Consider the following 24,991-nt stretch of genomic DNA (forward strand, 5'->3'; position numbering starts at 1 on the left):
GACCCTGGATTCCAACTGAGACATACTGGAAGGTCCACTCAACCCAGAGCCACAGGAGAACAACTGAACTCAGAGCGTCAGACAACATATCCTGAGATATTCTAGAGGAGACACTGCACCCAGAACAGCAGACACCTAGCTGGACTGCTACCTTGGAAGCACCATATCCTGAGGCATCCTAGAGGTACCACTGTAATAGTGCAGCTGGAAAAGATCACAGAGACATCTGGACCCCTAGGAGATCAGACACAAGCTAGATAACTGGAAAGGCAGGCTTCATTCAGAGACAGCAAGTACAGGTAGCACTAGAGTTAACCAGATGGCAAAAGGCAAGAGCAAGAACATAAGCAACAGAAACCAAAGTTACATGGCATCATCAGAACCCAGCTCCCCCATCAGAGCAAGCCCTGAACACCCCAACACACCAGAAAAGAAGGATTCAAAATTAAAATCACTTCTCATGATGATGATAGAGGGCTATAAGAAAGACATAAATAACACTCTCAAAGAAATTAAGGAGAGCACTGGTAGACAGATAGAAACCCTTAAAGAGGAAACACAAAACTCCCTTAAGGAATTGCAAGAAAATGCAACCAAACAGGAGAAGGAATTAAACAAAAACATGCAGGATCTAAAAATGGAAATAGAAAAAATAAAGAAATCACAAAGGGACAATACCCTGGAGATAGAAAACCTAAAAAAAAGATCAGGAGTCATAGACACAAGTGTCACCAACAGAATACAAGAGATGGAAGAGAGAATCTCATGTGCAGAAGATACCATGGAAAACATTGACACAACTGTCAAAGAAAATGCAAAACACAAAAAGCTACTAACCCAAAGTATACGTATACAAGAAATCCAAGACACAATGAGAAGGCCAAACCTAAGGATGATAGGTATAGATGAGGGGGAAGACTCCCAACTTAAAGGACCAGTAAATATCCTCAACAAAATTATAGAGGAAAACTTCCCTAACCTAAAGGAAGAGATGTCCATAAATATACAAGAAGCCTACAGAACTCCAAATAGTTTAGACCAGAAAAAAAAAAAAAAAAAAAAAAAAAAAAAAAAAAAAAAAAAAAAAAAAAAAAAAAAACTTCCCGCCATATAACAGTCAAAACATAAAATGTACAAAACAAAGAAAAAATTCTAAAAGTAGTAAGGGAAAAAGGCAAAGTAACATATAAAGGCAGACCTATAAGAATTACACCAGACTTCTCACCAGAGACCATAAAAGCCAGAAGATCCTGGACCAATATCATACAGACCCTAAGAGAACACAAATGCCAGCCCAGACTACTATACCCAGCAAAACTCTCAATCATTGATGGAGAAACCAAAATATTCCATGACAAATCCAAATTCACACAGTATCTCAACACAAATCCAGCACTTCAAAGAATAATTGTTGGAAAACTCCAACACAAGGAGGGAAACTACAACCTAGAAAAAGCAAGAAAGTAATCTTCCAAAAGCTTTAAAAGAAGGTAGCTACACAAACATATCTCCACTGCCAATAACAAAAATAACAGGAAACAACATTCATTTCTCCTTAATATCTCTTAATATCAATGGACTCAATTCTCCAATAAAAAGACATAGACTATCAGACTGGATACATAAGTAGGACCCAACATTTTGCTGCATTCAGGAAACTTACCTTTGTGAAAAAGACAAGCACTACCTCAGAGTAAAAGGTTGGAAAACAATCTTCCAAGCAAATTGTCCCAAGAAACAAGTGGGAGTAGCAATTCTAATATCAAACAAAATCAGTTTTCAACCAGAAGTAATCAAAAAAGATAGGGAAGGACACTTCATATTCATCAAAGGAAAAATGTACCAAGAGGAACTCGCAATTCTCAACATCTATGCCCCAAATGCAAGGGCACCCACATACATAAAAGAAACTTTACTAAAGCTTAAAGCATACATTGCACCCTACACAATAATAGTGGGAGATTTCAACACCCCACTCTCAGCTATGGACAGATCATGGAAACAGAAACTAAACCAAGACACAATGAAACTAACAGAAGTTATGAACCAATTGGACTTAACTGACATCTATAGAACATTTCATCCTAAAACAAAAGAATACACCTTTCTTCTCAGCACCTCATGGTACCTTCTCCAAAATAGACCATATAATTGGTCACAAAACAGGCCTCAACAGATACAAAAAGATTGAAATAATCCCTAGTACCTTATCAGACCACCATGGACTAAGACTTGTCTTTGACATGGACAAAAACAACAGAAAGCCCACATACACTTGAAAACTGAACAATGCTCTACTCAATGATAACTTGGTCAAGGAAGAAATAAAGAAAGAAGTTAAACACTTTTTAGATTTAAATGAAAATGAGGACACATCATATCAAAACTTGTGGGACTCACTGAAAGCAGTACTAAGAGGAAAAATCATAGCTCTAAGTGCTCACAAAAAGACAATGGGAAGAGCATACATTAACAACTTGACAGCAAACCTGAAAGCATTAGAACCAAAAGAAGTTAATATACCCAAGAGGAGTAGACGGCAGGAAATAATCAAACTCAGGGCTGAAATCAACCAAGCTGAAACAAAAAGAACTATACAAAATATCAACAAAAACAGGAGCTGGTTCTATGAGAAAATCAACAAGATAGACAAACCCTTAGCCAGACTAACCAAAGGGCACAGAGACAGTATTCAAATTAATAAAATCAGGACTGAAAAGGGAGACATAACAACAGAAACAGAGGAAATTAAAAAAATCATCAGATCCTACTACAAAGGCCTATACTCAACAAAATTGGAAAATCTGGAGGAAATGGACAATTTTCTAGATAGATACCAGGTACAAAACTTAAACGAGGAGCAGATAAACCATCTAAACAGTCACATAACTCCTAAAGAAATAGACACAGTCATTAAAAATCTTCCCACCAAAAAATGTCCGGGGCCAGATAGTTTCAGCACAGAATTCTTTCAGACCTTCAAGGAAGACCTAATACCAATCCTCTTCAAGCTATTCCATCAAATAGAAACAGAAGGAACACTACCCAATTCATTCTATGAAGCTACCATTACACTCATACCAAAGCCACAGAAAGACCCAGCAAAGAAAGAGAACTACAGACCAATCTCTCTTATGAATATTGATGCAAAAATACTCAATAAAACTCTCGCAAACCGAATCCAACAACACATCAAAACAATTATCCATCAAGATCAAGTAGGCTTCATCCCAGGAATGCAGGGATGGTTCAATATTCGGAAATCCATCAATGTAATCCACTACATAAATAAACTTAAAGAAAAAAAAACATGGTCATCTCACTAGACGCTGAGAAAGCATTTGACAAAATTCAACATCCCTTCATGTTAAAAGTCTTGGAAAGATCAGGAATTCAAGGCCCATATCTAAACATAGTAAAAGCAATATACAGCAAGCCAGTAGCCAACATCAAACTAAATGGAGAGAAACTTGAAGCAATCCCACTAAGATCAGGGACTAAACAAGGCTGCCCACTCTCACCTTACCTATTCAATATAGTACTGGAAGTCCTAGCTAGAGTAATAGACAACAAAAGGAAGTCAAAGGGATACAGATAGGAAAGGAAGAAGTCAAAATTTCACTATTTGCAGATGATATGATAGTATACTTAAGTGAGCCTAAAACTTCCACCAGAGAACTCCTAAACCTGATAAACAACTTTAGCAATGTGGCTGGATATAAAATCAACTGAAACAAATCAGTAGTCTTCCTCTATTCAAAGGATAAACAGGCAGAGAAAGAAATTAGGGAAATGACACCCTTCACAATAGCCACAAATAAAATAAAATATCTTGGAGTGAATCTAACCAAGCAAGTGAAAGATCTGTATGACAAGAACTTCAAGTCTATGAAGAAAGAAATTGAAGAAGATCTCAGAAGATGGAAAGATCTCCCATGCTCCTGGATAGGCAGGGTTAACTTAGTAAAAATGGCCATCCTGCCAAAAGCAATCTACAGATTCAATGCAATACCCATCAAAATTCCAAATCAATTCTTCATAGAGATAGAAAGAGCAATCTACAAATTCATTTGGAATAACAAAAAACCTAGGATAGCGAGAACTATTCTCAACAATAAAAGAATTTCTGGGGGAAACACCATCCCTGACCTCAAACTGTACTACAGAGCAGTAGTGATAAAAACTGCATGGTATTGGTACAGAGACAGACAAGAAGATCAATGGAATAGAATTCAAGACCCAGAAATGAACCTGCACACCTACGGTCACTTGATCTTTGACAAGGGAGCTAACACCATCCAGTGGAAAAAGGACAGCATTTTCAACAAGTGGTGCTGGCTCAACTGGAGGTCAACATATAGAAGGATTCAAATTAATCCATTCTTATCCCCTTGTACAAAGCTCAACTCCAAGTGGATAAAGGACTTTCACATAAAGCCAGATACACTGAAATTAATAGAAGAGAAGTTGGGGAAGACCCTCGAATACCCAGGCACAGGGGAAAAGTTCCTGAACAGAACACCAATGCCTTATGCTCTAAGATCAAGAATCGACAAATGGGACCTCATCAAATTGCAAAGCTTCTGTAAGGCAAAGGACACTGTCAACAAGACAAAACGGCAACCAGCAGATTTGGAAAAGATCATTACCAATCCTACATCTGATAGAGGGCTAATATCGAATATATACAAAAAAACTCAAGAAATTAGACACCAAACTACAAAATAACCCCATTAAAAAATTGGGTACAGAGCTAAACAAAGAATTCTCAACTGAGAAAACACGAATCGCAGAGAAGCACCTTAAGAAATGTTCAACATCCTTAGTCATCAGGGAAATGCAAATCAAAACAACACTGAGATACCACCTCACACCAGTCAGAATAGCTAAGATCAAAAATTCAGGTGATAGTAGATGCTGGTGAGGATGTGAAGAAAGAGGAACACTCCTTCATTGTTGGTGGGGTTGCAAACTGGTACAACCACTGTGGAAGTCAGTCTGGTGGTTCCTCAGAAAATTGGACATAGCACTACCTGAGGACCCAGCTATACCACTCCTGGGCATATACCCAGAAAATGCCCCAACATATAGCAAAGACATATGCTCCACTATGTTCATAGCAGCCTTATTTATAATAGCCAAAAGCTGAAAAGATCCCAGATGCCCTTCAACACAGGAATGGATAGAAAAAAATGTGGTATATTTACACAATGGAATATTACTCAGGTATTAAAAATAATTAATTCGGGAAATTCTTAGGTTAATGGATGGAACTAGAAAATATCATCCTGAGTGAGGTAACCCAATCACAGAAGAAAACACATGGTATTTACTCACTGATAAGCGGAGATTAGCCCAAAAATTTGAAACAACAAAGATTCAACTACCAGACGACATGAAGCTCATGAAGAAGAAAGAACAAGTGAGGATGCCTAGGTCTTTCTTAGAAGGAGTAACTAAATACCCAAGGGAGCAAATATGGAGACAAAGTGTGGGACAGAATTTGGAGGAGAGGTTATATGGAGGCCATTCCACCTGGGTATTCATTCCATGTGCAGTCACAAAAAATAGACTCTGATATGGATGTCAGGAAGGGAAAGCTGATAGCAGTCTGATAAGGCTGTCTCATTAGGGGTCCCCCAGAGTCTGACATACCCAGAGGCAGATACTCACAGCTAACCATTAATCTGATCAATGGTTCCCAATGGAGAAGTTAGAGAGTAAACTGAAGGAGCCTAACACTGGTTGGTGGCCTCACAAAGAGAGCAACAATACCAACCAGCCAGAGCTCCCCAGGGTCTAAACCACCAGCCTAGGAGCACATATGGTGAGCCACATGACTCCAGCTGTACATATAGGGGAGGATGGCCTTGTTGGGCATAGGTGGGAGATGAGGTCAATGGCACCTTGAAGGCTGAGCACTGAGTGTGTGTGTGTGTGGGGGGGATAATCTGAGGGTGGGGAGGAGGATTGGGGGGTAGGTGGGTAAACACCCTCATAGAAGCAGGAGGAAGGGGGATGGGATAAGGGGTTCCAGGGAGGTTGGGGGAATGTGTTAAGGGGATAAAATTTGAAATGTAAATATAATATCCAATAAAAGAGGGGGAAAGAAAGAAAAGCGGTTAGAACCAACATCCTTAATAAAATGTCAGCCCTCTTAAAAAAATAAAACTATCTTGATACTAAAATTTTTTTGAGAATTGTATATTGCAGAATGATCAACCTTGGTGTATCTACTCAACAAGCAAGCTGGGCAGACCTGCTCAAACCTCTGAGGTCCGGGAATTCCATCTGGAGGCAGTGAAGACACAGCATCAGAGGCTTATCAATTTGCTCTTCCCACCACTCCTCTTCTAATATCTCAACGCCCATAGTCAGCTTGAAGAAGCTAATGAAGAGTCAGCGCCCCTATTCCCTGGGCTTGGGGACTAAAGTGGTAAATGTTGGGCTGTCTTTCTAGGGAAAAGTAGTGGGTTTGTGGGAATAGAGAGGATTAGCTAGGGTTTATTGCATAGCCATAACCTATTAGTAGAAATCTGTATAATTAGTATGAAGATGAAGATATAAATTCTTAAACAGCACCAATTTACTCTGATTACAAATTTTAAGGTTTTCATTGGTACGAGCCTCTTATTGATATAAGAGTGAGATGAATATTGTTACCCTCATAGGCATTGTACCAGTATAACACACTTAGGAATGCAAGGCTTAGACCCAGTCCTTCTTTAACTCTTTTTAACTGATTTGAAATGGTCAGCCTGTGAGTTAAGGGTCTACAGCAAATTCATGGGTGGGAGTTTATTGTTAGGGTGTTTTCTATGTTTTATTTAGAAATAGCTGAGTGGAGTTAACAGGCAACAGTCCAGATTACCTTACATGGGTAGTTGGTTTTTTAAAACATCAGAAATCCACAGAATTGACATGACAAACATTTCTTTATTAATGTTCATTTTTATTAGAGACCTGTCTGCTCCTGACAGCTTCCTATATTGAATTTTAAGAAGAAATTGAGCATCTTTGGAGTTACTCCAGTTGTGGTGAGACAGCCACTAGGCAAGAATTGCCTCTTTCCATCTGCAGACAAATTACTGTCCAGAAAAGGACACACTTGCAGAACAGTCGACTGATTATATCTGCCTAGACAGAGTAATCAGCCCTTAATAATTCTGCAGCACTAAGGTCTGTCAGATGATCCTCGGCCAGAAGGCGGAAGAACAGATGCTCCAACATTATGTAGTAGAGGGAGTGTCCAGGTGTTCAGAGGTCTCTATAAATTGGCTAAGTTTTAGAAGCTATGCTTTGTGCTTCCCACAATTATAGTTAACTCAGTCATCCTGGATTTCTGACGAGGTTGAAAACTTATAGCCTCATAGCCAATTCTGGCTATTTACCTTGAGAGAAAAGATTTGAGTGGATGATCGTCAGCTGACATTCATCCTAAAGCCAAGGAAAAAGCCAGGTTCAGAACTAAGTGTTATAGTTAGGAGAGACGACAGAGGTTCTGGTTAGTCAACAAAATGTTGGACTGGATATGAGGACTATCTTGTACCTCACAGGTACAAATTGGCATAATTAAGCTCTAAATGTATTTTGAGAGAAAAGTTTCATTTTAACAGGAAGGTTGATAAGGTAGGAGGAGCTAAGGTGAGAGGAGTACTGAGAGGGAGAGAAGGAGTAAGAAGAGGAGGAGAAGAAAGAGAGGAGAAGCGAGGTGATGAAAGAGAGAAAGGGGGGGGAGACAGGAAGGCAGATGTTCATGTATCTCCACCAGTCAAAGATAGTTGATATACCTAGGTTGGGTAGTGGGTTACACCTCTGATTGAGCAATACCATACTTACAAAGCCTATGATTAACATTTTTTAAAAAAATGTATATGTGCAAAAAGAAAAAGGGGGCAAGTGATAGGGATTTTTAAGGGGAGGGGATGGGGAAAGGGGATGGCATCTGAAGTGTAAATAAAATATCTAATAAAAAAAATTTAAAAAAAGAATAGAAGTATGTAATAGAGAAAAAGAAAGGAAAGACTTGTTCCAAGGAAGTGTTCGTGAACTCCATAAGACCAGCCAGGAACACTTGCAAAAGGGTCATTATTCACAAGGTCAATCTTGGTGTCAGCCCACTGCTAACCTGCAGGATGATTTTGGTAGAGAATAGACCTAAACACTTCTATGAGTTAAGTTTTATAAAAAGCAGCAAGTCAGGGGTGAGTGTTTCTAGTCTGGCAAACATCAGATTGGAGTGCTACTGTGGCCTTAACATAATTGGCTGGTACTGGGAGACAAACCATGAACCTAACTTCTGATTTCTTTCTAATTGGTGCTTGTTAGGCAGAAGTGGGCTTGTAACCCGGAGATGCAGAGATCCTGGGAATGGGGAAATAACCTGGAGATTGGTGCTAGACTCAGATTTTTGGGGGAGATTAACCTGGAAATGCATGTCTTATGGTTAGCCTAGAAACTGGTGCTAGGCTTGCATTTTTGTTGGGGGCAAGGAATAACTTAAAAACTAATGTTAGGAACTGGCTTTGAGTTCAAACTTAGGTCAGGTTCTCTAAGATGGAGTCAGAACCCCAAATTTGGTCTCTTATCCTACCTTTCTTTGGTGACTAGAAGGCACAACCGTGGGGCTTCCTGAAGCTCATAGGCTTCATTATGGAAGTACCGGTTTTCTGGTTTTACCTCCTTGAAATCTATTTCCCAATAGACTCCTGGCTTGGAGCACCTGAATCGAGTACTTGAGTTCTCCTCAATAGTATCTGTATTGGTCAATTGACAGGCCTTATAGTTCTTAACAATTTCAGTTATTTTTGGATTGACATCTCTAATTCTGATGTAGGACTGGTGGACTAAGTCCTGTATTCTACATGCTCCCATGTATGAGTACAACAGATCATTTTCAGTATGTGCAGACCTATTTTCTCTGGTACAAGTAGTTTGTAATATTCTGTCCTACACCTTTGCTTATGACACTGAGACATGGACAGGTTTCTGGCCCAGATCATATCTTTTGACTACTTAGGGTAATCAGAGAGGGTAGGATCCCCTGGATCCAAGTAAATCAGGGGTAAGAGAAGTTCAATTTTTAAAAATTGGGTCCTTTCCTCTCTGATGTCTCAAGCAGTGGATGATAGCCAGCTTTTTTGTAGAACTCCATAGAGCCCTCACTAGGGAGAGGATTTCTTCTTTATTTTTCATAGTTTTTTCTTCTGCTATCAGAAGGCTTCTCTCCCTATAAATGAATCCATAGACATGAGTGGTAGTAAAGGCATTTTTATCTTTTTTCTGCTCTAACAACTTGGGTAGAACTACCAGTTCAGGTTTCTGGGATTACATTCCTTCCAGGAGTGGCTTTGTACATATGATCTCAGTATTTGAGGCCACCACTGCCCCAACATACCTTTGTCTATCTTGAATGAGGCTGTTGAGATTGGTGAACCACCTTATGGTTGAATCCCTTAAGGAGGTATCCTGAAGATCTGGTCTGTTCTCATGGATATGGGCCAAAATATCTAAGCAGTCATGCAGAGGACCCAACAAGGTCTGAGTCAGGCATCAGGATAGTGGGCTTACGGCAGCTGGGGCATGAAAAGTTATGCTGGATGATTTTAAGAAGAAAGACTGACATTATCTGACATCATCTTTAATCAGAAGGCCATTACTGCAACAATGTATAAACAGGAGGACCAGCTACTTTGTCACGTTGGCCATTGGCTGATGCCAGGGACCAGAGTCTGAGTATGCACCTCCTGAGTCTAGGGAGGTCATCTGTGCTTGACACAGTAGGGCCTTTTTAGCAGAGACTCAATAGTCCAAATTTTTAGGGCCTCTAAGAGGCTTTCAGATGATATAAAGTTGAGAAGAGAATCCAACTTTCCACTGCACATTATATTATAGTCATGTAACTTTTGTGAAAGAATCTTCATTTTGACTAGGTTAAGATTTAAGTAGAAAATACTTGTTTATGCATGTCAAGAATAAGTCCTTGGACTTTTATCAGGTAGTTTTAGATCTCAAGTCCTGCATTTCTGAAAAATGAATTCACTTCGTTAGAAGACATAACAATCTGGTCTCCAAAACTGGGACTACACAGTTTGTATATTATCTTCTAACAAGCCATAATTCAGCAGAGCTCCCAGGGACTAAACCACTAACCAAAGTGGACACATGAGTGGACCCATGGCTCCAGATGCATATGAAGCAAAGAATGGCTTTGTTGTGCATCAATAGGAGAAGAGGCCCTTGGTCTTGTGAAGGCTTGATGCTCAGTGTAGAGGAATGTAAAGGCAGGAGGCAGGAGTGGGTGTGTGTGTTCAGGAACACCTTCATAGAAGCAGGGGGAGGGGGCATTGGATGGAGCATTTCCAAAGGGACACCTGGAAAGGGGATAACATATGAAATGTAAATAAAGTTAATATTCAATAAAAATTACGCTTGAGGTAGAAGAGGCTCTGTAGAAAAGAAGTGACTGGAACATGACTTACATATCATTTGTAAAGTGCTAATATAATAAAAAATACTACACACAAACATATATGAAAACTTGACTCAAGGGGAGACAAATGTGGCAATATTTGCACTGTGACTAATCTAGGATCTCCAACAAAAACGTTGACCAGATCAAAGGTGTGGTAGTTAAGAGCAGTAGAAAGGCTGTGAACTGAATAAAAGTTCTTAATGGGGTAGAAGATGACACTGGGCTTTCCATGCTGCTGGAAAGTGATGTTTTAAAGAGACAGTATATCTTCTAAACTCAACAGATTAGCATTGTCTTTCTGTCTGGATATTAGAGGACCAGAAGACATCATAAAGGCCTCTTTAAGGAATTGTCTTTATCTTTTAGCCAAGTAGATGAGAATTCACAGTTATTCAAAATCACTAGTGCAAAAAAAACAGTGCAATAATGAGATAGATCAAGAAATATAAAAATGATACAGCTTGTCGTAGGAGTAGGTACTTAACTCTTTCTCATAGAGCACTCTGTACACAATTCTCTAATGTAGATAAAAATCTTGGGTATGGTTGAGTAGAAGGGACTTAGGCTGCACATAAGGTTTATAGTGTTTTGTACCAGGTTATGAAAATTACGTTAAACATGTGTTGTGAGTATAGAGGAGACTGTGAGAAGAAGATTACTAACACAGGCTAGAGTCCTTTCCTACAATACTGTTGAAAGATAAAAAACTAGAGAGCATAATACCATGCAAGAGACTGTTGAAAGTTGGAAGACTTCTGGAGGGACAAGAGATTTGGCAGATCTGAATGGGTCCCACTACTTCTTTGCCCTTAGCAAGATGCTGCCTCTTACTGATCATATGTCTGTCTAAAGTGAAGCAACCTAAACAGTACAGACGGCTGTCTGTAGATTATTAGCTTACAAAAGGAGTCATGATCTCATCCGTGCTACTCTATATAGTCTTATGCTTTGGGGAAACAACTCATGACCTTGAGGCTTGTTCATGCTGTCTGACACCTTTGCTAATCTTTGACTAATGTCCATGAGGATGCAGAATTATCAAATCAGTTTATGATGTCTTGAAGCAGGTAACAATAGGTCTACAGAAGTGTTGAACTTCTGTTAAGCTTCCATTTCATAAATCTAACTTTTATATATTTATTCATTTGGCAAAGATTCTAAAAAGATACTAAATTCAGCTCTTAAAGAATCTGTAAGAATCTAAACTATATATGAATTTATATTTTCTAGGCCTTCAGATGCATTAGCTCCCATTACAGATTGTTCTAAGTGACCATGTGCTTGCTAGGAATTGAATTTAAGACTTCTGGAATCACAGCCAGTGTTCTTAATCACTGAGAAGTAACCCAGAAACAAAAAGACAAACAAGGTATATACTCACTGATAAGTGCATATTAGCCAATAAAACAGAATACCTGTGATCCAATTCATAGACCATATGAAGCTTCAAAGAAGGAAGGCCTAAGTGTGAATACTTCAATCCCACTTAGAAAGAGAAACAAAATAATCCAAGAAAGCAGTGGGAGGGAAAAAACTGGGTAGAAGAGGGACTAGCAAGGGGAAAAGAAGGCAGGATCAAATATAGGAAGAGACCGGAAAGAAGCCCAGAGGGCTAGGAGAATGAATGGGAATATGCAGCACTAGAGAGTGAGGGTCAGAGGGAACCTCTAAAAAATCCCAGAGACCTGGGATGTGAGAGACCAAGACTCAATGGGAGTGACCTTAGCTGAAAAGCACATCAGTGGATAGATGGAACCCAGAGACAACCTCCAGTAGATAGACAACTTCCAAGGAACCCAGTTGACACATGGAACCAACCACTCATCTTCAAAATATGTGATACAAGATCCTTCCAGTCTGAAGGAAATGCAGGTACAAAAGTGGTCCAGAGACTAAAGGAAAGGCCATCCTATGACTGATCCAACTTGGGTTCAATCCCATGCACAGGCACCAAACCATGACACTATGACTGATACCATGTTGTGCTTGCAGACAGGAGCACATTGCTCTCCTCTAAAAGGTTCTACCAGCATCTGATTAAGACAGATGCAGATACTTATAGCCAACTATTAGAGTGAGGTCAAGAACCCCTCAAGCTAAAGTGGATGGCAAGCTCAAAGGGAAAAAACACTATCAACAATCCTGGACCCCTATGACCTCCCAGAGTTTAAGCCAACAACCAAAGAACATACGTGGAGTAGTCTATGGCCCCTGTCACATATGTAGCAGAGAAAGGCCTTGTTTTGACTGAGTGGGTGAGGATGAACCTAAATGTGTAGAAACTTGATGCTCCAGAGTAGTGTAATTATGGCTGGGATGAAGTAGGTGGGGTGGTTATGTGAGGAAACTCTCTCTCAGGAGCAAAAGGGAAGGGGGATGGAATGATGAACTCTGGGCAGGTGAATGGGAATGGGGTTATCCTTTGGAATGTAAATAAATAAATATAATTTTATAAAAGGAAAGGAAAAAGAATCTGTTACAGTATAGACGTAGAAAATGGAATTCTTGAGAACAATATGTGTATTGAATTAAGTCTGTGAGATATGAGTAACCCAAAGTTCAGAGGTACCTTCCCAACAGATAGGGATAGGCTTTTAAAATCCCTCATGACATTCTTGACATTCTTGCTATATTTTTTTTTGTATAAATATTAGACCTAACTGGTTTACCTACATTTTTTAAGCAGCAAGTACTCTCTTTTAACAATTTAAGAATATTTTATTGGCATTGAGTTAGAAGACCCCTCAATGTTGACTAAATGCCAGAGTCTTGAAGCAACTATGGCATTGGCTTTTGAAGAACTTTCACCAGTACAAGAACTAATACTAACAGTAATAGTATGAAAATATACTCATTAGGACAATCATGGTGCAATTGTTACCGGTGCAGTTAACAAACTTCTGACATGAATTACATGAGTTACAGGAGTTGCAAGAAAATACTATATATTTGTTATTTTAAAAGAATGACCTATATTTTTTGAGAGGTCACATACCCTAGAGAGAAATTAATGGAGTTTTGTGTTAAATATATCTCATTTATTTTTGACTGACTTCTAAATGTCCAATTATTATTATAATTTTCAGCTTAATTCACAGAGAAACACTCTTCTGGGTAGCCAGATTTGTAACACTATAGATAATTTACTAATTCTGTGGTATGGTGGACAAATATTCAATGAAGAACTGTTTTCTGTCCAAAAAGATGAGAAAAAAGATAAAACAAAAATATGTAAGATTCTAAGGAAAGATTCATGAACAATGATTTTTTTCATGGTCTAACATGATCATCTTTAACAAGGTGTCTGAAAATGGCATCAGAGGTTTCAGAAATATTTGCACAAGAATCAACATACAGGAACACATAAAAAAATCCAGACACTTATAAGTATGTTGTAATAAAACTGTTAAGGTTTCCTGAAGATAGGAAGACATAGTTCATGAGTAAGTGTTTCTGTACGTGACTTTATGCTGTCCCATAGCTGTGCATGCCCTCGGGGTTATCTGCTAAAATATATAGGATCAGGAAACTAACTGAATATACAACACCAGTGAAGAAGATTTCCAGACACAGAACTTGTCCTGCTTAGGAACTCCTCAGCGATGGAGATGTTATTGAGTCTACCTACCTTCTGTAAGAAAACCCCCCTGCCCCAATGCCTCTCTTAGTAAAAGCATTCAGTTCAGTGGTTCTATGAGTTTAGTTTATTGGAATTCTTTCTTTGGAATCTTTCATGTTCTATCTGGAGTGAAGATATATTTGTTCATAGATTACCAGGAGTAGAATTCTGAAGAGTCTTTACATTAACTTTTAAAATTATTTTTCTTGCAAGAAACTGTACAAGGGTACAGGAGACAATTGGATTAGTAGTTTTCATCATCCTTTAACTTGAGACATGTTGCAATGTTCAAAGAGAGTCTGTGTTGTCCTGTCTTCTCTCTTGAGGAGACAGAAGAAAGAGGAAAGTATTCCTTGTATACAATGGGTAGAACTGATGGGAATTATTAAGCAGCTTCCAATGCATATACACCTTCCAGAACAAAGAATAATATATCTCAAATTGGCAATGTTTTGGAGTTTTAGAAATTGGAAAATATTAAAGGTGTAAATTCAGTGGGTAAGTTTAATCTTATCTCAGGGCAGAAGAAACAGAACTGTGAGTAAAAAGTACTGATGGTTGGTATTTTGACTTCTACCTTAACCAATAATAAACCATTAGAAAAACAGTTTGAACATATAATTCTTCTCTATCCTTAATAATGTTCAGATTACATTAAGAGAGTTTAATCTGCTGACAAAATTATTGCATAGGTCAATTTTAAAAGAATTATCTGAAGTTTTTGATGAAAAAATGTCTGATGGAGTTTTATCATCTTAGCAGTTCTAACTTGATATCATATATTGGACAATATCTCTTCATCTTTCTTGTTAGTAATCATTATTGTGATATTTATTGTCCAATTACATAGGAAGCAAAGATGTAAACTGTGCTGTCCCTGTGCCACAAATGTCCAAAACATCACCATCAGACATGATGATTAAAAATTGCATATTCTTCAAGAGTTTGATAACTGAAAATAAACTTAAATTCTAAAGATAATAAACCATCTAAAATTGCCTTAAAATACAAGTACGAAACTAATTTTAATTTCTGGTATTTGTGAAACTCACAAGCACTTCTTAAACAATACAAAAAATGTGAAATCACTTGCTCCTCAAATTAATATTCATAAAAATTCAATTACTTCCCTAAGAGCTTAGACTGACTTTATATGCCATTCCAGATATCCAATATAAAGTCATGCAGTAAAAAATTAAAAAACAAACAAACAAAAAACAAAAAAACCCCAAAAATCTAAAAACCTTTTTTTCCAGATACAACATTCCTGGTCCTAGGAGAACTCAGGTTAATATACCATCTCTAATTGGGTTTTCTTTCTATGTAGCTGGGACACTCCTGGTGCTGGTGGTCTCAAACTTGTTGCTGTGTGAAAAAGCTGCATCAATTCCTGCATGTATGGCAGAAGAGGGTGGCTGCTGGAACCCTCTTGTGGAAACATTTAACAGTGCCATCCAGAAAGCTGAAAGTCTCCACAATTTTGCTGACCAATTATATGTAGAGCTTGTAAGTACCTCACCCTCTGTACTAATACTTGAACTACACTAGAACCTGAGACACTAAACATCATGATTCAACTATCAGAACATTCACGTTCATAGATGAAAGATTACCCAACTACTGAAACAATGGCAGGGCCAATTGTACAGTGTCATGAAATTTCATAAAATCTAATGATATTAATATATTTTCTCTACTTTATTAAAAATAAAAATTAACTATGGTAGAAACGTTTAAAATGTGCTTGGATAAGAACTCTAATTCCTGGTTTTGTCTTTAGAATCATAAAATTCTATTGGCCATGTTCTTTTAGCACACTGCACTACACACTGTAAAAGATGTGCTTTACAGTGAACTATATATTTGTAACAGAGATAAAGTAAAACATGAGAAGATGCGAGAAAGAAGGAACAGAAGAGAGAGAGAGAGAGAGAGAGAGAGAGAGAGAGAGAGAGAGAGAGAGAGAATCTAGCCTTTCAAGAAGCCCATAAATACAAGGAATAGGAGTTTAAAGATTTTCAGTGATAACAATTTGTCCAGTATCAGGGCAGTAATAAAAGTGTAAAGTGGATCCCTTCCCCTTTTGCTGATTGTCATATCTCAATGACAGAAAAAAAAGAGAAATTACAGAAACAGGCTAGCCTTCAATATGATGGGCATCAAAAGAATGTGTCTCTGTTTGGAATAAACATTTTGTCATATGTTTTATTGACTAGATGTTATTTTTTCCCCTCAACATTACTCAGCACTACAGCAAATTCTCATCTGGACATTTTGCATCTCTTGTAAGTACCTTTTATTTTTCCAGCTGCTTCCCAATAAGACCCTCATGTCAACGATTGCACTTCAGAAGAGAAAGCATTATACAGTATTTGTATTTCCTGTTCTTAATTGACAGTGTTTCAACTTCTTAACCTTCACAATTATTCATTAACCTTTCATGAATTAGCTGATTATTTGAAATAAAAAATACTCTCTCTATATAATTAAGTTAAATAATTTGTTAATTATACAATGACTAATTCAATAAGTGATATTAATTTATATTTTTTTTATAATTTGGGGACTTTGAGTTTACATAGAATTTATTGTAAAATATTTTATTTTTGTGAGACAATTTTATTCTAAAACAATTATAAACATGCCCAGCTATATTCTTTAGTGTTAAACAAAGAAATTTATAATTCTATTGTCTAGGTAAGGAAATGTCAGTTCTTACTGAAAAAAATAACAAGATTAATAAATATGTACTATAGGTTTATGCTGAAATGCTAAACAATGGTGATAACTAAATAACTTAGCTCTTCATAGATTTAATTCTCTAAGTTTCTGCCTTCGTTAGCTTAACTTTTGAAAGTAAAGAAGAAAACTGCGTAAGAGAGAAAGGAGTTAAATATTAAAAAGTTAATGAAAAAACCAAATTATATTGCAGGTACAATGTGTAAACACAAAACAGAGAGTTTCTTAATTCATTAATATCTGTATTTTATAAATTACTTATGTTGAAATTTACAAAGCCACTAAAATGCATTAATATTCTGGTCATGAAGTTATTTATGATTTCTGAAGCCAGTTTTATTTTATTTTATTTTATTTTTATTTTATTTTTTTGCAGAATTCACAACTGATTAGGCGTGACGAAACTGTTGTGAGAGCTGGAACTTACTGCCATTCAAGTGTCGCAAAAACCCCAAATAGGGGAACTGAACACATAACTATTGAAGTGAGTTTCCTTCTTGGGTTTTCCACGGAACTCCAGAAGCAGTACATTGCTTTTGTGGTACTGACAGTTATTACAAGCATTATGAGATTTAAGTAATCATACATGCAGAAAAATGAAGAAAAATTATAGAAAATGATCATATTATAGTCTTGATAAATTATAAATAAAATCAAATACCCCAAAACAGTGTAACAAATGGTTCAGTACATCATTTAGAGTATGGTATTTTAGAAATGAACAACCACTCAAATATTACTTACTATTTTTTTAGGTTCATTGATTATCCATGGATATATACTCACTTCTCTATCAGTGATAATAATGTGGCTGTATTTATTATATGTTTCTATGGGTTCTGTATGTTAGCAATCTACGTGACTGAACACTATCCCCCTTCTTGATTTTCAAATCTGTCCTGGTTCTATTTTTTTTTTTACCTATTTCTTCATCACTCTATTATTATTTATGCCTTAACTGAAAGCCTGATTAGCAGAATAGTACTGTGAAATAATAATTTATCCCCTTCCTGATTTTCAAGTCTTTTCTTATTCTATTTCATTTTTACTTAACTCTTCATTCCTCTATTATTCTCTATGCCTTAACAGAAAATCAGATGAACAGAGTCGTCCTATGAAATGATAGGTTATGTTCCTTAGGATACAACAATGCCCAAATTCATGATGAGAATGTCTACATATTATATCAGTTCTATTATATGATGTGATATACTTCTTCCCCTATACATGATGTACACGAAGCCCTTATTGAAAATGCTTTTAACCAAATACTCTTGCCTGTATCTATCATGAGTCAAACCTCATTGGTCCCTATTGAGCACTTGCAAAAATCATTTTACAACTTGAACAAATAACCGAATAATAAAAATCTCACTGGAAACAAAGCTGTTAGAATTGCATAGGGAGAACAATGTATGATGACTTAACCTCAGAAAAATGTTAATTGACAAGACCCATAATTTGTTTTAATTTTTAGAAAATACACCAGTTGTTTAAATGTAATACTTCTAAACTATGTAACATCTATTTATATGTCATATACACATAGGAAATACATGTTTCTGTTCAGCTACTTTACATGACCATTACAGGTATCAACCCTGCTAAACTGAAACTATTTAATGCACTTGTTCAATTGTGTTTCACAGATAGCACCATATTTAAAAACTTTGATCAATTTTGTGGGTTCCTGGATCAGCCCTCTCTTCCATCTAGTGATTGAACTGAGTGCCATGAAAGATGTCCCTGAAACTATACTCTCAAAAGTCAAGGAGATTGAATTGAAGAACAGAGAAATCCTGGATGACCTTAGGTGGATTCTCACCAAGGTGAGCAAAATAGGTTGGTTGTGAAAATTAACAACAAAAACAATTTTAAAATACCTCATCTTTCCAAAGTGAAACAAATATCTGATCTTTTTCACAGTCTTTTTATAAGACAGTGTTTCTCTACCTGTGGTCCATGACTCCTTTGGGGTTCAAGTGATCCTTTCACAGGGGTTGTATAGCTGATATCATATATTTACATTGAAATTACCTAAATTAGCAAAATTACAGGCATGAAGTAAGAATGAAAATAATTTTATGGTTGGGGGTCACCATAGTATGAGGAATGATATTAAAGGGTCACAGCATTAGAAAGTTTGAGAAGAACTGCTCTAATAAGTTGCTGGCATCTCCAAACTTTTCAGATGCTTCTTATCTCTTCCTGCCCTAGATATCAGAATGAAACATAGATGTTCCTCTTAGGCAGTTAAAGGACACCATTCCTGGTTGAATGAAAAGAGCTCTGGTCCTTCAATCACTGTAATCCCATGGATCTACATATTAAATCACCATCTGATCCAAATCAATTGTGAGATTTTTATACATAGACCTCATGGAGGTTAGATTTAGTAGAATAGTAGTGCATATCAGCTTCTGTGAAATACATATGAAAGGACATGTAATAATTTCCTGAATGAGTAACTGAGATGAGCTCTTCCATTGGCCCAGAATCAAACAGAAATTTTCTACATTTCTTCTGCTTTGAAATGGGATACTTCTTTTGCAATTAATTACATGATAGAAGAAATGCACATGAGTCTTAGCCACAGATTCTAAAGTCGAACTGCTTGAGAGTCTCTTGGCTTAGATAAATGAAAGCTCATAACTTTGATGGAAGCAGCACATTTCTGAATGTATTTCTCTGATTGGACACAGAAGAAGTAAAGTCAAAGGAACACTAATAATGTAATCAATATGTAATTGATTATTATTTTGATTTTTAGGTCTCTCCTATAGAAGAGATGGAGGAAAAATTTCCTAGCTGGGAACATCTTTCATTCTTAAAATCAAGTAACAAAAATAATAAATTTTTGGCAATGTTTAACCTTTCCTACTGCCTAGATTATGATACAAAGTACCTTCTACTTCAGCTTAAAATGTTGAAGTGTCTCATAACTGGGAAAGATTGCTAAGCGCACATTTACAATGTCTGCTTTGGAGATGCTCCAGGACAGTTCATTGCTAAGCAGTTGCTTTTAATTGTATACATTTCAAATGCATGCATGCATGTAATTGTTCTCTAAAAATAAATAAAAACATTCTCTTTAGAAATGTCTAAATCTAAGAAGTTTATTCATCTTTTTTTCATCAACTAGAATATATATAAATTAAGTTAGGTTGCCACAATCAAATATTTCACAAACAGTAGATGTTAATCTAGCAAATAACGTTAGTTTACTTCAGTGAAGTAACATTTATTTCACAAAAAAGTGATGAAAGTCAAGTTTTTAAAATTAAAGTGTAAAACTCATTAACTGATACATGTATCCTAAACAGAATTATAAAATTTTTAATGCTTCATTACATTCAGACTGTCCATAGGAAACACTGTTAACAGTAAAAGCACAGCCAATCCATTACAGATGCTATCTGACTCCACAGCCTCAAGAGGACTTAGAGGGAAGGAGGCAAGGACTGGAGATGATAAAGATACACTGAATTCATGAATGATGTTTCAAAAAACTTATCTTTGAAAAATAAAATCCTTTTAGGACTCAAATATCTTTTAGTGATGATTGCTCAAAGATCTGTCCTAAGTCCAACTATAACTTTGCACGGCCATAGCACGATCATATATATGTTCTACATGTTTTCATTTCTCTGTCTAACATGGATTTTGCTGCTTTGTGGTATTTTTTTAAAAACTACACACTTCCTATGATGCATGTATAAAAATTATAGGAGCCTTTAAATTGACAATCCTTTAGGATGTCTGCCATAAAGTTCTGATGAAGCAACAAGTGTCTGTCATTCTGGCTCCAATAGCTTGGATACTGACTTGAAAACAGAGCCGCACATCTGCTATAAATGTGCAGGGTGCATAGGATCAGCCCCTGCAAACTTTTTGGTTCATGGTTCAGTGTCCATGAACATCCATGGCTCAGGTTAGTTGACTTTGTAGGTCTTGTGATGTCCTTGACCCCTCTGGCTCACTCAGTCTTCCCACTCATCCTCAAGATTCCCCAAGCTCTGCCTAATGTTTGGCTGTGGGTCTCTGCCTCCATTTTTATCAGTTGCTGGATGAAGTCTTTCAGGAGGTATTTTTGCACACTCCTGTCTGCAAGCATAGCAGAATAAATATCATTAACAGTGCCAGGAGCTGGATTTCTTCCAATACGATGGATCTCATGTTGGGCAAATCATTGGTTGCACATTCCCTCAATCTCTGTTCCATCATTATTTCTAAGCATATTGTATGCAGTACATTTTTTTTTTGGGGGGGGGGTAAAAGGTTTTGTGGGTAGGTTGATGTTTCCTTCCCTCCACTATAAGTCCTACCTGGCTAGAGGATAATGGCTAATTATGCCTCCATGACCTGAACTGCTAGGATTCTCAGCTAGGATGGCTCCCATAGACTCCCAAGAGCCTCCCCTGTCCCAGATCTCCTGCGAGCATGAGATGCTCCCCACTGATTCCTCTTCTCACTCCCTGCCCTCTCTTGGCTCCTCCTCCATATACACACCTGACTGCCATTTGGAAGTATGGATAACACTACCCACCAACTTTCTCAACCAGTTCTCTCTTTATATCCACCCCTGATGGCTATTTTGTTTCCCCTTCTGTGTGACATTCACACATCCTCATTTGTTTCCTCCTTATTACCCACTTTCTTTGGATCTGTAGATTGTATCAAGGTCATCCTGCACTTTATGGCTAATTTCCAAATATAAGTGATTGTACACAATGCATTTCTTTTGGTGTCTGCATTAACAGACACAGGATGCTATTCTCAAGTTCCATCCATTTGCCTGCAAAATTCAGGATGTCTTTGTTTTTAATAGTAAAATATTATTCCACTGTGTAAATGTACTATATTTTCTTTATCCATTTTTCAGTCGAGAAACAACTTTGTTGTTTCTAGTTGCTGGCTATTATGAATAAAGCTTCTATGAAAATAGTTTGAGCAAGTGTCCCTGTTGTATTGTGGAGAGTGTTTTGGGTATGTGCTCAGGAGTTGTATAGCTGGGTCTTGAGTTAAATATATTCTCAATTTTCCTAGAAAATGCCAAATCAATTTCCACAGTGGTTATACAAATTTGTACTCCCACCATCAATGGAGATGTGTTCCCCTTGCTTTGCATCCTCACCAGCATGTGCTTTTTCTTGAGTTTTTGACCTTACTCATTTTGAAGTGTATAAGATGGAGTCTCAGATTTGTATTGATTTGCATTTTGTGGTGATTAAAAATATTGAACATTCCTTTAAATGCTTCTGGGTTATTAGAGATTCCTCTGTTTAGAATTCTCTTTTAGCTCTGCATCCCATTTTTAAACTAGATCATTTGATTTGTCAATTTCTAATTCCTTGAGTACTTTATATATTTTGCGTATTAGTCCTCTGTCAGAGGGAGGGTTGGTGAAGATTTTTCCCATTCTGTAGCCTGCCCTTCTGTCCTACTGATTATGTTCTTAGCCTTGCAAAAGGCTTTTCGTTCCATGAGTTCCATTTATTAATGACCTTTAGTGCCTAAGTAATTGGTTTTTGTTTCAGAAAGTTCTCTATTGTAAAACTGTTCTCAAAGCTGTTCCCCACTTTTTTTTTCTATTAGATTTAGTTTTATGTTGATGTCTTTGATCCACTTTGACTTAACTTTTGTGCAGGATGCTAGATATGTTTTTGAATATTCTTACCTACAGACATCTTGTTAAACCAGCACTATTTGCTGAAGATGATTTCTATTTTGATTTTTATAGTGTATGGTTTTGGAAAATCACGTGTTCGTTCCTGTGTGGTTTTAATTCTCTATCTTTGATACTATTTTATTGATCAAATTGTCTGATTTTATGCCAATCTATGTGGTTTGAAATCCTGTTGCTTTGTAGTATAGCTTGCAATCAGAGATGGTGATACCTCAAAAGTTCATTTATTATACAGGATTGTTTTAATTATCATAGGTTTTTTGTTTTTCCATATGAAATAGCTTTTTCAAGTTCAATAATTATCTTGGAATTTTGATGGGAATTGCACTGAATCTGCAGATTGATTTTGGTAAGATGGTCATTTTTTTCTGAACTAATCTTACCAATCCATGAACATGAGAGATGTTTACATCTTGTGATAGCTTCTTCAATTACTTTCTTCATATTCTTGACCTTCTTATCTTACAGGTCTTTCACTTGTTTAGCTAGAATTACATCAAAGTACTTTATATTATTTGTGACTGCTATAAGAGGGTGTTATTTCCTTCATTTCTTTTCTGCCTTTTCAAACACAAGTCTGTATTCAAGTGTCAGTATTCTTGTCCTCAATTTGACATGTCACAAAATAATGTACTTCTTCCAGATTGGTTTTTCTCTAAGGAAATGTCTAATTGAATCTTGCCAATATTTTTTATGTGATTGCAGGATATTTTATCTTTGCTTGAGGACACAAAATCTCTTTACTCTTGTAGAATTTTACATGGTTGACATTATAGTAATATAAATCATTTATAGTCATTTAATTGTCATTTGTAAGCAGGACACTAATCATAATAATACTGAAAACAATGGTAATATGTTAAATATTTGATTTTTTCCAATTTGAGGGGGTTGTGGTTTGATTGATGGGAGTGCAGCTTTTTAAACACATCTTAAGCACCTGAGGTTATGGGGTTTATATCATTGTTATAAAGTAAACTGGGTAACAGAAGGGTACTTCCAATAATATCAGTGATTTACAAGGATTTCCAGTGAGTGTCAGTCAAAACAGCATACTGAAACATGAAAAAAGCAAATAATGAGTTGAAATTTTAAAAAATTAAATTATGCAAAATAGAAAAAAGAAAGAAAAGACTTGTTTTTACCAATGAAGTGTTTATGAACTCCAGAAAGCCAGTCAGGAAACAATTAGATGCAATTACACAACGGTCTTTATTCACAAGCTCGAGCTTGGGCTCAGCCCACTGCCAACCTGCAGGATTGTGGTGGAAAAGAGCTCCAAACACTCACTGGGGCCAAGTTTAATAGAAAGCAGCAAGTGATGTGTGAGTGATTTTATCTTGGCAACCATTGAATTGGAGTGCTACTGTGGTCTTTTGCAAATGGACTGATGCTGGGAGGCAAACCATAAACCTAACTTCTGATTTCCTTCTAACTGGTGGTTGTTAAGCAGAGGAGGGCTTGTAACCTGTAGGTGCAGATTTATTGGGGGAAAATAGCCTGGAGACTTGTGCTAGACTCAGGTTTGTTGGGGAAGATTAACTTAGAAACAAATGAGTTCAAACTTATGTCAGGTTCTCTAAAATGCAGTCAGAACCCCAAAATGTGGTCTCTCATCCCCATTTATCTTGTGACTAGAAGGTCTAATCATAGGGCTTCCTGAAGCTCATTGGATTCATTATGGAGATACTGGTCTTCTGGTTTTACCTTCGTAAGGTCCATCTTTCAATAGATTCCTGGTATGATGCACCAATATCAAGTACTGGGGTTCTTCTCATTGGCAACTGCATTGGTCAATTGACAAGCTTATACTTTTTAACAATTTCAACTATTTTTGAATTGGCATCTCTAATTCTGATGTGGGACTAGTGGACTAAGTCCTGTATTTGCCAGGTTCCCATGTGTAAAGTCCAATAATTCTTTTTCAGTGTGTGTAGACCTATTTTCTCTGGTACAAATAGTTTGCAGTTTGTTGTCCTCCACCATCCCTTATGACACTCAGACATGGGCAGGTTTCTTGTCCAGAACACAACTTTTGAATACTTAGGGTAATCAGAGAGTACAGGATCCCCTGGATCAAAGCAAGATAGGGGCAAGCGAGGTCCAATTTTTAGGTCAGCATTTTGGGCTCCTATTTTTGCCCTATTGTTACCTTCTGAAATTGTGTCCTGCCCTCTCTTATGTATCAAGCAGTAGGTAATAACCAGCTATTTTCTAGGGCCCCACAGAGTCCTTAGTAAGGAGATTTCCTCTTTATTTTTGATAGTCTTTCTGCTATCAGAATCTCTCTCCCTATAAATAGAGTCATGGATATTAGCAGTAGTAAAGAAGTTTTTCTTTTCTCTGCTTTAACATTTGGATAGAGCTACCAGTTCTGGAATGACATTCTTCCCAGAGTGGCTTTCCACAAATGATCTCAGTTTATGAGGCCACTGCTTCCCCAGAATATCTTTGTCTCTCTTGAATAACGCTA

The 24,991-nt window shown here is 37.0% G+C and overlaps 1 protein-coding gene across 3 annotated transcripts; it reads left to right on the top strand.

Moving 5' to 3' along the window:
• Nucleotides 1-14,076: 14,076 nt before the first annotated feature.
• Nucleotides 14,077-19,791, top strand: LOC117714078 (prolactin-8A6-like). 3 transcript variants are annotated; one of them, XM_034510700.1, is made up of 6 exons: nt 14,077-14,111; nt 15,428-15,599; nt 16,340-16,378; nt 17,209-17,316; nt 18,482-18,661; nt 19,603-19,791. In XM_034510700.1, exons 1-6 carry the CDS (start codon nt 14,077-14,079, stop codon nt 19,789-19,791), a joined length of 723 nt encoding a protein of 240 aa, XP_034366591.1. The 3 variants fall into 3 exon arrangements, with proteins under 3 accessions (XP_034366591.1, XP_034366590.1, XP_034366592.1); XM_034510699.1 differs by having other exon boundaries at nt 14,077-14,107; nt 15,421-15,599; XM_034510701.1 differs by lacking the exon at nt 17,209-17,316 and having other exon boundaries at nt 14,077-14,107; nt 15,421-15,599.
• The last annotated feature ends 5,200 nt before the right edge of the window (nt 19,792-24,991 follow it).

Source organism: Arvicanthis niloticus, chromosome 8 (assembly GCF_011762505.2).
Source record: "Arvicanthis niloticus isolate mArvNil1 chromosome 8, mArvNil1.pat.X, whole genome shotgun sequence".
NCBI lineage: Eukaryota > Metazoa > Chordata > Mammalia > Rodentia > Muridae > Arvicanthis > Arvicanthis niloticus.